The 12,909-nt window shown below is 46.7% G+C and overlaps 1 protein-coding gene across 1 annotated transcript; it reads right to left on the bottom strand.

Annotated features, from left to right (window-relative positions):
• CCDC105 (coiled-coil domain containing 105) lies at window positions 1-8,702 on the bottom strand. The gene is made up of 7 exons (XM_027585261.1): window positions 8,053-8,702; window positions 6,555-6,659; window positions 1,965-2,163; window positions 1,417-1,583; window positions 1,188-1,283; window positions 985-1,098; window positions 1-388 (listed from the first exon to the last, which is right to left on the bottom strand). Exons 1-7 carry the CDS (start codon window positions 8,620-8,622, stop codon window positions 143-145), a joined length of 1,497 nt encoding a protein of 498 aa, XP_027441062.1. The 5' UTR covers window positions 8,623-8,702; the 3' UTR covers window positions 1-142.
• Window positions 8,703-12,909: the final 4,207 nt, after the last annotated feature.

The raw sequence follows: 12,909 nt of genomic DNA, 5'->3' as shown, positions 1-12,909 counted from the left end.
AGTATTGTCATTTTTAATTATAGTTCTAGAGGATGCTTCGAGGGAGGGTAGGTCAGGCGAGGGGGAGAGCCATTGAGCTGTAAGTCTCTGCTCAGCATGTCCAGCCAGAACTGGGCCGGAAGGCTGGGGCAAGGGGCGAGTGTCACTTGGTGGCAGCATCCGACTCGACGCGCGACGTGCGCGGGTCCCAGTCTTTGACCAGGCGCTGCGCCTGCTCGTAGCACATGTGCGGGTGCCGCTGGCGAAGGCGCAGGCGCACTACATTGTAGTCCACTTCATACCCGATCTTCTTGCAGTTGAGGCTCGCGGTGAGGTTCTTGTGCGTGGCGAGCAGCTCCTTCAGGTTTTTTCCCACGTGCGAGATGTGGCGCTGCAGCTTGTCAGTGCCCTGGGGAGGGGGCGGGACCGTGCTGCGGGCCGGGCGAGCCGGGAGCAAGGGCCGCGGGGCACTGTCCGGGGTGGCCTAACACGCCTGGGCCAGGTGTGTGTGTGTGTGAAAAGAGCATACCTTTAAGAAGGGACGGACCTCAGAAGGGGAGGGGCACACCTGGGCCACGTGTGCTTGCGGAAGATCCCAGCCTGGGATGGAACACAGGAGGGAGCACAGGAGGAGAGGCGGGACTCGCAGAGATTGGGCGCAACACGCGCTTGAAAGAGAAGCTGCGACAAGACGGAACTGGGCGGGGGGCGCGGTACGCACCTGGAGAGTGACGGGTGGGGCGGACCTGGGATGTGGGAGAGCATCTGGGCGAGGAGTGCATGAAAGAGCTAGGTTGAAAGAGGGCCGTATCATGAGGGGGTGAGGAGGGTAGAAGTTGAGGGGACTTTTTTGAGACAGGTGTGGGTAGCGGAGGGCCTCCTTCTGGACGGGAGTTGAAGGACTGGCAGACCTGGGTCAGGTGTACTTGAGGAAGCGGTGTTACCGGGGTGGGGCTGCGACTAGAGAGGGCGGGAAGGTGTGGAAGGGGCCACCGAGGGGCATACCTGGGCGAGGCTGGAGGCTTCGGGGAGTTGGGTGCCCACGTGTCTCTGATACACTCGAACCAGAGGTCTATCCAGTTTCTCTCGAGTCTCCAGGTGACGTTTTGACAGAGGACCCTGGTGGAGTGCGGTGTGCTGAGCAGTGAGGCCCAGGCTAGGCGAACAACCCCGGCCCCACCCCCTCACACTCTTGCGCCACAGCATACCTTGATGAGGCCACGAGTGATGTACATTTCCTGGTTGAATTTTGTGCACCGATGGATAGTTCCCCTCATTAGTCCTAAGGTCATATTCATTCTTTCCTGGGTGGGTGGGAGCACAGAGGGATCACACTGACTTCCGGGCTCCTCTGCTCCCGCGTCCCCATCTCCGTAGTCAGCTCTGGTCCACCCGAGCCTCCTGCCACCAACTAGGAGTCACGCCTGCCGCGCCCACCTTCAGCTCCAAGGTCTCACGCATCTTCTGCGCCAGCGAGGCGCACACGCGATCGCTTATCTCTTGTTGTTGCTCCTGGACGTCCTCCTCGTTCTTTGTCATTTCTAGCAAGGTGTCCTTGGACTCCATCAACAGTCGCTTGGCTTCGTACAGCGCCGTGGCGCACTCTGCGGGCGGGGTGGGGTCACCCGTGGAGACCGATCCTGGCTGTCTGAGTCTCCCTCTCTATTCTCAGGTTGTGTTGGCCCCTGGGCGAGGGGGTTTACTGAAGGACTTGGAGCAAGTCCAGGGGTGAGGCTGTTGGTGGAGTTGGTATAAGTAGTGTCCCGGATTGACAGAAGGAGTGCTTGCCCGCAGGAGTGTGGGAAGCAGGAGTGTGCAAGGGCAAGAGCTAATTAAGAACGTGGCCTCAGTGGAGATGGGCTGTCAGCCCTCTCACTTGGTCTTGGGGGAAGGAATTCCCCAGGGAAGGCAGTGGCTGAGAAGTGGAGGCCGAGTGGGCACCCAAGGGTACCTACAATAGTGGGCTCCTTTCTGTGGGGGCTTACCTGGGGTATAAGTGCCCACAGGGTCTGGGGGAGGCGTTTTCTGGCCCTGAGTGCGCAGGGAAGGGACGCAGGAGAGGTCCACCCAGGAGTGGCGGCCAGCCTGCTCCAGAACCTTATCCAGTGGCTGGTTCATTAAGTCCACAGCTTGGAGCCTCTCCTTACAGCAGAAAGCTAGAGTGTCGTGGCAGGACGCCAGGGCCTGGGGGCAAGGAAGCAGAGAGGGGCAGAGAAAAAGGCAGAGTGTGAGTGGGGAGATTGAGAGAGGTGGCTGGAAGCGATTTCTCTGCTGGGGGCTGCAAAACTTTTCCACCTCCAAACTGACCCTGTCCAGTTCTGGTTCCTGGCAGAAAGAATTGATTTCTAGGTGGAAGCTCAGACACTTCCCACACCCCTCCCCCTGTCCAGAAGCCTTCAATGATCCCTGGGTGGAGAGGGGAGGAGCAGAAGGGGCTGTTGGTAGCTTCCTTGTTCTGGGTGTCATTTTCCTTTGCATTCTGTGCCTGGCTTTGCTCTGGCACTGCAAGAAAACCCCACCTCCCTTCAATTGTTCCACCTGTAAAGAGGAGAGGTGTAGGCTGAACTTACACCAATACTCTTCCTGTACCAGTCCTTTGCTCCTCAGCTGCATTCAGGACTGATCCCCTCCCCTAGCCTCAGGGTCTCTCCTCCTCTGCTCTTATTAGTATCAGGAGCCCTCTGTTGTCCTCAGAGTATCTCCCCCACCAACATCTATCTCATCTTAACTCCTACTCCCATCCAAACCCTACTTCCACCATTATAAAATGAAGCATATTGCATTTCTTTGATACTTGCAGTTATTTGAGTTATATTAAAACAAGTCTTTGTATATATACCCATATAAATCCATATATATATCCATATATTAAAACAAGTCTTTTGTGTGTGTATATATATCCATATATAAATGTATATATATTTATTATGTATTTATATATGGATATATATTATTATATATTTATATATTGTATATATTGTGTATTTACTTTTATGTATTTATGTATTTATAATATATTATGTATTTATATATAATATATGTATTTGTGTATTTACATATATAAATATATATATTATGTAAATACATAATATATATGGACAATGTATAAATATATATATATCCATATACAAATACCACCCTCATCAAAATATAGGATATTTCCATCACCCCAAAAATATCCCTGGTGCCCCTTCTCTCCTCCCTACTAAGCTGCCTTGCAGATTAGTTTTGCCTGTACTTTAAGGTGTCCATAAACTATGGCCTATGGACTGGCTGCCTCTTTTTGTAACTAAAGCTTTACTGGAATACTGCCATGCTCATTCATGTGCATATTGTCTCTGACTCTTTTGTGCTACGCTGGCCTAACTGAGCAATTATAACAGAGACTGCATCTTGCACAAAGCCTAAAATATTTACTACCTGACTCTTCAAGAAAATGCTTTTGAAATCTAGAACTTCATATAAATGGAATCACACAGTGTGTATCCTATGTCTAGCATCTTTTGCTGAATATAATCTCTTTGAGATTCATCCATTTGAGTAAAAGTAGATTTTAAAAAGTCATTCATTCATTCATTCATTCATTCACTCATTCAAATATTCATTAAGCCCCTCCTGTGTGCTGGGCAATGTACCAGGGAGTGGGGAATGCAGTGGGGAAAACTGATCCAGTTCCTGCCCAAAAGAAGTGATGGGGTCAATATGTGCAGAAAAGATGGGCTAGTGAGAGGATCAGAGAAATGGAGAATATCTGGAGGGGAGCATGGGATCCAGAGAGGTTATTTTTGGTGATAAAATAGACATAACAAAATTTGCCATTTTAACAATTTTAAGTGTAGAGTTCAGGGACATTAATGTTGTGCAACCACCACCACTATCCATTTCCAGAACTTTTTCATCATCCCAAACAGATCTGTACCCATTAGAGAATAATTCTCCATTTGTTCACTGGTGAGAATAATCCAATAATGATGGAAATATTGGTGATGCAGGAGAATGGGGAGAAGGTGGGTGCAGAGGTAGATGGAATTATGATATTGGCAGGGAATAATGAGAGAGGTTCCCTTTAGTGGCTTCCATGCATTGGGGTCATTCACTGAGAATGAGGAAAGCAGAGAGCTGGAGAGGTTTGAAGGAAGAGAAAGTATGAAATAACTTACCCAGTGGGACAACAAGCCTTCTAGAGACACATGGTAAGATCCTTGGGAAAGTTCTGAGTGCCAATTTGCATTCATGATCTCAAGTTGAAACACGTCTGTTTGGTTGTAAGCATTTTTCTCCAGTGGCCATTCTCAGTTTCCATCTATGTCTGTTTTTTCCCCATCCCTCCATTCCCCTTTCTCTCTTGCAAGCCCTTCCCTACTGGGGCCACCCTCAGGGTCTTCTCCCTTGTCAGTTTCAGGCTTTCCTGAAGGATTTTTCAGGACTTACCAGATTTAAAGGAATATGACCGTGGCCTGGGGGTGTGGTGGGATGAGCACAAGGAAGGTTCAGAACCACGGACAGTGGTGCACCAGCTCCTAAATTTCCTCCCCCATCCTCACCCACTGCCCTGATCTGTCTCTTATTTGAATGTTCTTATTATGTGAAGTCTGTGAGGGCAAGGCCAGCTCTGTCCTCTTCACTACTTTGTCCCTAATGCCAAGCATGGTGCCCAGACACCAGGGTACTGGATTAATATTTGTCAAATAGATGAGTCAAAGGCACACACAGGTTGCCAGCTAACTTTAACCAGTTCCAAAGGCTCCATCAACTCTGGCTGCACTCTCATCTCTGTTAGCGCCCTCATAAAGAAATTCTTGTTGTAAGAGCGAAGGATGTAGTGACAGACCATCTCTGGCTGGAGCTGACAACAGTTGAGCACATATCACAGTGTAAAGAGCTAGGCTCAAGACCTGACCTGAATCATAAGGTAGTTCTGGCACTTCTTGGTATATATCCAAAGAAAATCAGGGTCTCAAAGAGATATCTGCACTCCATGTTCATTTCAGCATTATCCACAAGAGCCAAGACATGGAAACAATATAAGTGCCTTTTGACAGGTGAGTGGATAAAGAAAATGTGATATATATGCCATTATAATATTAATGTATTAATAATCAAAACACTGATATCTTATATTATAAAATAGTTATATATAATAAATAATATATAATTATAATATGTACTATTTTATACAATATATTGTATATTTATATATAATATCATTATAGAAATTATTTTATATATTTTATATCATAGAAACCATATAAAATTTATAATAATAAATTATATAATTATAATATAAAATATAATATATAAAATATAATTATATTATATTTATATATAAAATATATTATATGAGATTTAATATATAAAATATAATTCTAATTAATATGTATTAAAAAGATACTTAATATATAACATACATTATATATTATACATGTTATGTATTATATTGCAGTATATAATATATATTAGTATATATAGAATACATTATATAGTACATATGTTATAATATACAATATAAAGCATATAATATATTGTTATAGAATATATTAGTATATAATACGATATATGACTTTATAAATTATATAATAGATAATTAATATATGTGTTATAATATTAATTATGTAATTATATATTATGTATTACATTAATAATATAGAATAAGAATATATGATATATAATATATAATGTAAAACATATACAATAAAATACATACAATGGAATATTGTTCAGCCTTAAAAAAGGACATCTTGCCATTTGTGACAACATAGATGAGCCTGGAGATTCATTATTATGCTAAGTGAAATAAGCCAAATGCAGAAAGATCTCACTTATATTTGGAACCTAAAATAGTCAAATCCAGAGTGCCAGAGTGTAGAATGGTGGTTGCCAGGGCCTGGGGCGGGGGAGGGAGAAATGGTGAGATGTTGGTCAAGGGGCACAAAGTTTTAGTTGTGCAACGATGATTAAGTTCTGGAGATCTAATGTAGAACAAAGTGACTGTAGATAACAGCACCATATTTTATAACTGAAATTTGCTAAGAGTTTGGATCTTAAGTGTTCTCACCACACACACATAAAGGTAACTATGTGATGTGATGGATATCTCAATTACTTCTTTATGGTGATTATTTCACAATGTATACATATATCAAATCATCAAGTTGTGTTAAATATATACAATTTTAAATGGTCAATTATACCTCAGTAAAGATGGAAAACAAAAAGACGCCTGAGCTGAAGCCACAGCCCTGCCATTGACTAGCCCTGTGCCTCTCTGTCTCAGTTTCCCCATCTCTAATGAGGGGATCAAAGTTTCTGTTTCACAGGAGAGTTTTAAGAAGTTAACTCAGTGACTGCACAGGGCTTGGCACAGAAGGGGTGTTCGTTGTTATTTTGGGGCCTAACTCCATCTCCCAGAGCCTCAGTTTTCCCATTGCACAAAGTGGAAATACAGTGAGTGTCAGGGCAGGACGGACAGGGGTGTGGGTTGAGGGTTTGCTGTGGCTACAGTCCCCAAGGTTAGAGCAGTTCACCCATTCGGATCCACCTCCGCCCCTCCCAACTTGGCCCTAGGTATTCTCAACCTTGAGCAGGGCCTCTGATTTTTCCATATCTTTTTCCATCTTCCTCTTCATGCTCTTTAGCTCCTCCTTCTCCCAGGTAAGCATACTGTCAGCTTTGTCAGGGACCTAGAAAACAAGGAGAGAATCTTCACACTTTCCAGAGGGGGCTGGAGGGAGACTTCTCCTTCCAGTGTAGTAGAGGGCTTGTTAATGTCATAAACTTTGGGTTTGGAGAATGGAGTTGGGGGTGCTCTCATCCTTTGGGGACCTCACTCTGAGGGGGCTCTCACTGGGGGGGAGGTCCTTTCCTTTAGAGAGTAGGGTTGGGGGCTTCTCCACTTTATAGGTAGGAGTCCAGTGAGATGGGATGAAGGTGATTTAACTTGGGGGAAGGTTATTCTCATTCTCTGGGGCTGGGGGTCCCCCTTCCTTGGTGAGGGTCTTATCCTCCCTCCCTGGCCAGAAGTACAGGGGACTCATCATAGGGATGAGGAGGGGTTGCCTTTTTGGGTTCTTACTATCTGCATTTGGGGGCTGGGAGTAGGAATCCCACCTGGTGTGTGGGGGTTTCATTTCTCCTTAGAGAGGTTAAAATGTTCCCCACTTTTGGGGTGATGGTTTGCAGTTTCACTTTAGGGGGAGGATTTCACCAGGGCTGAGACTAGGAATCTCACTCTTTTCTCTGGTGGGGACTTAGTTCTCAAGTGCAGGGGCTTGGAGTCTGAGGGTCTCAACTCGTAGGTAGGACCCATTCTTTTCTGCCCCGGTTGAGGCCTGGGGAGGGGTTCTAACTTTCTGGGGCTGTAGGGGAGGACTTGGGGTTTAAAAAAAACATTTTGAGGAGGGGTGCCGTGCCGGGGTGGCTCAGTAGGTTAAGTGCGGACTCTTGATTTCAGCTCAGGTCATGATCTCAAGGTCCTGAGATTGAGCCCCACATTGGGCTCCGTGCTCTGTGCAGGGTCTGCTTGTCCCTCTCTGTCCCCCTGCTCGCTCTCTCTCTCTCTCAAATAAAATCTTAAAAAAAAAACACACACAAACATTTTGAGGAGGGTTTCATGGGTTGGAACCAGGACATCACCCACTCTCCTCAGCGGGGGGCTTTGGGTGTGTTTTCACTGGGATTGGGGCATTGAGGGTCTTAGGGAGGGTCTCACTTTCTGGGCCTGGGGGCTGGGTGGGTGATTTCATACCTGGGCTGAGGGCTGTGGTTGCCTTTTGGGAAGAATTTCATCTAGTCTGATTCAGAGTCCCACTTTCTCTCCTTGGTTGGGGGACTGGAATAGACACTCTCTTTGGGGCAAGGGGGCAGAGGATCTCATCCCCTCGGGAGGGTCTCACCCTCTGGGCTCGGAATCGAGGCACCTCCTCTTGGGAGCGTCCTCATCTTGTGCCCTCACTCGATGGGAGCTGGGGCGTGGGGTGGAGGTGGGTGTTCTCTCTATGGGGAGGGGTTTTTCCCAGGCCGAGCATCCGGGAGCTGAGGCCTCGGTCTCTGAGAGGGCAGGGAGGATGGTCCCACCTTCTCAGACTTGGGCCGGTAGCCCCGAAGCTTGCCGCTCTGCTGGTTAATGAGCAGGCCTTTGCGCACTTCGCTGAGCCTGCGGTCCGTAGCCTCCCGCTGGCGAAGCAGCAGCCGCAGCTGTCCATTGATCTGGTGCTGCGCGCGGCACAAGCGGGCGGCGGTGAGGCGCGCTCCGCGCGCGTGCGCGTGCACCACCTCTGCAGTCTGCAGGGCCCACGCATCGCGGTGCATGGGCAGCGGCAGGCGGGCGTGCCAGGCGGGGGGCTTCATCTTGCCCTTCCACAGCGTGACGCCCTCGCCCGGCGGCGGCTTCTCCAAGGTGCCACCGCCCTTGAGCATCTCCACGCGGAAACGCCAGGGCAGAATGTAGGCAGCGCGGCAGAGATGGCGCGCCACGTGCGGGTCCCTCACGCTGTCCTTGGGTTGCCACATGGTCACTGCCTCCTGCCCGCAGCGGTCGGTCAGGTGGTGCGCCTTCTGCGTGATGGCCTTGGCTGCCTCGCGCCATGCTGGAGCCCCTATGCGGGTGTCCTGGCTACGCTCAGCTGCGGGTATCACCACGGGCATTGCCCCTGCTTGCTATCTCGGCCTGGCCCGGGGCCTCCACGGGGAGGAGCAGGGACTCCCAAAGACGCGCCAACTCCTCCCTGGCCTAAACAGTGAGTGAAATATCACCATGACAACGGTGGCAACAGCGCAGAAGAAGTTCCATGGGTGGGGGAGGGGAAAGTCTACAGAGAGGCGTGAACGGGGTCTTTGCTTTGGAACTTGGCCACGGTGGCTTGGAATCTTGGCTCCTTGAGGAAGCCGACCTCATTTAGCACATCTCTTTCTGTTGCTTCTTACCCCCAGCCACCCAGGCCTTCTTCCAGCTCTTGGACCACACTAAGCTTTTTCCCACCTCAGAGCCTCGCATTCATCGTTCCTTTTGGGTGGCATACTCCTTTCCAGGTCCTTTCCATGGCTGGCTCTTCTCCAATCTTCAGAACCCAACTTAAATATCACTATGTCAAAAGGCTCTTTCGTTAGTACTATCTCTAAGCCCAACTCTTCTTTCCCATCACTCAGGATTTGTTTGTGCAAACCACAGAAAGAGAAAAGATGGCCTCACAGTGAGAATCACAGCCAAAAAATAAAGACAAGCAATGGCTCTTGAGAACATCATGGCTACTATTGTACAACTCTCAGCTGTGTTGTCTGTCTTGGAGGCTGCCACTGCAGCCACCCACAGAGCCGCTCTCTGTGGCACCTGCTTCTTTGCCTTTCTGGTCTAAGCTGGCTGCATCTAACTGGTTGAACCTGTGTCACATGGCCAAGCCCTAGCTGCAAGGGAAGCTGGGATAGTGAGTCATGTCTCAACTTCCTGTTTCTATGGCAGGAAGGAGAACTTTATTTCCTACTGAGACTCATCTGATGTGGATTTTTTTCAACATAGGAATGAGGTTAGAGTCTGAGGAAGAATAAAGAGAGGACTGCTCTCCATCCCTCTCCCATAAGTCTCCATCACATCACCTTATTTGTTTCTTTCTAGCAGTGGCATTTTTACTTGAGCATTTGGTAGGCACCTCAAACTCAACAGGTACCAATCCAAACTTTTGATTAATCTCCCTGATCTTTTCCTCCACTAGTATTGCTTGACTTGATAGTTGGCCCACCATCCACCCCAGTTGCTTATGTTAAAAAGCTTCCTTAATTTTTCATGTCTGCAGCCAACGCATTAACAAGATCTGCCAGCCCTACTTTTAAAATTTATCCCCAATATGATCATCCTTTTCTCCATTACTACCACCAACATTATTTTTTTCAAAGATTTTATTTATTTGAGAGACAGAGAGAGAGAGAGAGAGAGTGTGTGTGTGAGCATGGAGAGGGAGAGAGAGAAGCTCAAGCAGACTCTGCGCTGAGTGTGGAGCCAGACCTGTGGGCTTGAACTCACAACACTGAGATCATGACCTGAGCTGAAATCAAGAGTCAGACACTCAACCAGCTGAGCCACCCAGGTGTCCCAACAACCAACATTCTTATTCTTGCTCCCATCATCATGTCTCATTTACATGGTCTCTCTGCCTATATCTGCCCCCTCGCCTCCTCCAATTCATTCTTCACACCACAGCCAGCACTATGCTTTAAACTAGAGCACATCTTTCTCTTACCTAAAACACTTCAGTGAATCCCACTGTACTTAGAACAAAATCCAAACTCTTTACTCACAAGTCTCTGCATGATCTGGCTTTTCTCACTACCCTGAACTAACTCATCTTCTACCTCCCACCCCCAGGCCCACTCACTGTGCTCCAGCTTCCCTGGGTATCTTTGAATTCCTCTAACACATCATGCTAGTTCCTACCCCAGGACCTTTGCATTTGCTATTATCTTGTGTTCAGATCTCTTTCCGTTAAGATTTTCGCCTGGCTGGATTCTTGGTGTCCCTCAAGGAGGTCTCACCTCTTAGACAGGTATTCCTTGACTACTTACTCAAAAGTAGCTCTTTTAGTGTTACAGTTCCTTCATGTAGTGTCTTCACAGCACTCATTACTACCTGGAAGTCTCTTATCCATTGGTTTCCTTTTAATTTTTGATCTCCCCTTCCACCTCTCCTAGAAGGAAACTTCCTCTCAAGTGCCTAGCACAGCTCATGGCATATAGTAGCTTTTCAGTACACATGTGATGAAGGAATGGATGGTAATCACACGCTGTGATCATTTTATTTGTTTCCTTTCTTCTTTTAAGGATTTATTTGTTTATTTGAGAGAGAGAGAGAGCACAAGTTGGGGGAGGGACAGAGAGAATCCTCAAGCAGATTCCCTGCTGAGCATGGAGCTGGACGTGGGGCTGGATCCCAGGACCCTGAGATCATGGCCTGAGCCTAAACCAAGAGTCAGAAGCTTAACCACCTGAGCCCCAGGTGCTGCTCCTTTTTCTTTCTTTCTTCTTTCTTTCTTTCTTTCTTTCTTTCTTTCTTTCTTTCTTTCTTTCTTTCTTTCTTTCTTTCTTTCTTTCTTTCTTTCTTTCAGATGAAATTCTCATAAATAAAATTAATGATGTTAAAGCACACAATTCAGAGGCATTTAGTATATTTATGATGTTGTGTAACCACCAGCTCTATCTAGGTCCAAAACATTTTCATCACCCCCACATAAAACCCCATACCCATCAGCAGTCACTTCCCATTTCTGCCCCCCACCCTCCCCACTCCGCTCTAGGCAACCACTAGTCTACTTTCTGTCCCCATGGATTTGCCTGTTCTCATATTTCATGTAAATTAATTATACACAGTGACCCTTTGTGTCTGTCCTCTTTCTCCTAGCATAATGATTTCAAGGTTTGCCCATGGTGCATCATGTAGCAGCTTTTCATTCCTCATTCCTTTTTATGACCAAATTCCATTGTATTTCTATATCACAACTTTGTTTATCCATTGATGGACAGTTACTTTTTTTTTTTTTTACTTACCTCCTTCGTTCATATTCCCCATCAGACTGTGAGTTTTAGGAGGGTAGTGATCTTGCCTCTCTTATATGCTACTGTACCTGGGGATCCAGCACAGACTGTGACTCATACTAAGTACTCAATAAACACTTATTAAGTGAACATATGTGTACGGGAATGAATATGTGTTTTCTTGTTGAGTGATTGAGAGGTGCAAGGATGAAGAGGGAATGAATATCCCTGGCTTTGCAAAACAAAGGATCATTCAGTAATGGGGAGGGATAAGACAGTCAACCGAAGCCTCCCAGGCCAGCCATGCTGGAGACCTACCAGGGTCACCAGGGAGGGATGGAGGCAGGTGACCATTGGTGATGGAGACTTGTTTCCAGGGTTTATAAGAATGTGGATTTAGCATAGTCAGTGGGCCCAGTGGTATCTGGCCCAACAAACAGCCCTTCACTAGAGTCAGGATAGTGCCATGGTTAAGATTCTGGAGCTGGATAACTTGGGTTCACATTATGATTCTGACATAATGATTGTGTGATCTTGGGTAAGTCACTGACTTCTCTGTGCCTCCGTTTCCTCATCTGTCAACTAGGATAATAGGATCATGTCATGGATTAAATGTGCCAATATGAGAAAAGAGCTTAATATGGTGGCTCACATAGAATAAGCATGATTCAAGTGCTTACTTTTCATTTTTAGTAATTGAATGAATACATGAATGAGCTGCTCTAACACCAGGAGAGACAGAGAGGGTTTCCCAAAGAACCAGGGAGACAGCCCACTTGGGACAACATTCTGTACCCAACCTTTGCTTTGTCCATTAGGTGCTTCCATTTTCTCAACCAGAGGATTGTACTGGGTTAGTTTGCTGCCTGGTGTATGGAGCACTGTTCCTGCCAAGCTACCCGAGGGACACCTGAGGAGGCTTTCTTTTTTTCTTTTTTTTAAAAATTTTATTATGTTATGTTAGTCACCATACATTACATCATTAGTTTTTGATGTGGTGATCCACGATCCATTGTTTTCGTATAACACCCAGTGCTCCATGCAGTACGTGCCCTCCTTGATACCCATCACCGGGCTAACCCATCCCCCCTCCTCCCTCCCCTCTAAAACACTGTTTGTGTCTCAGAGTCCATAGTCTCTCATGGTTCGTCTCTCCCTCCAATTCCCCCCCTTCATTTTTCCCTTCCTTCTCCTAATGTCCTCCACGCTATTCCTTATGTTCCACAAATAAGTGAAACCATATGATAATTGACTTTCTCTGCTTGACTTATTTCACTGAGCATAATCTCCTCCAGTCCCATCCATGTCGATGCAAAACTTGGGTATTCATCCTTTCTGGTGGCTGAGTAATATTCCATTGTATATATGGACCACATCTTCTTTATCCATTCATCTGGTGAAAGGCATCTTGAC

This window comes from Zalophus californianus, chromosome 1 (genome assembly GCF_009762305.2).
Source record: "Zalophus californianus isolate mZalCal1 chromosome 1, mZalCal1.pri.v2, whole genome shotgun sequence".
Taxonomy (NCBI): domain Eukaryota; kingdom Metazoa; phylum Chordata; class Mammalia; order Carnivora; family Otariidae; genus Zalophus; species Zalophus californianus.
This window is presented reverse-complemented; position numbering and strand designations above follow the sequence as displayed.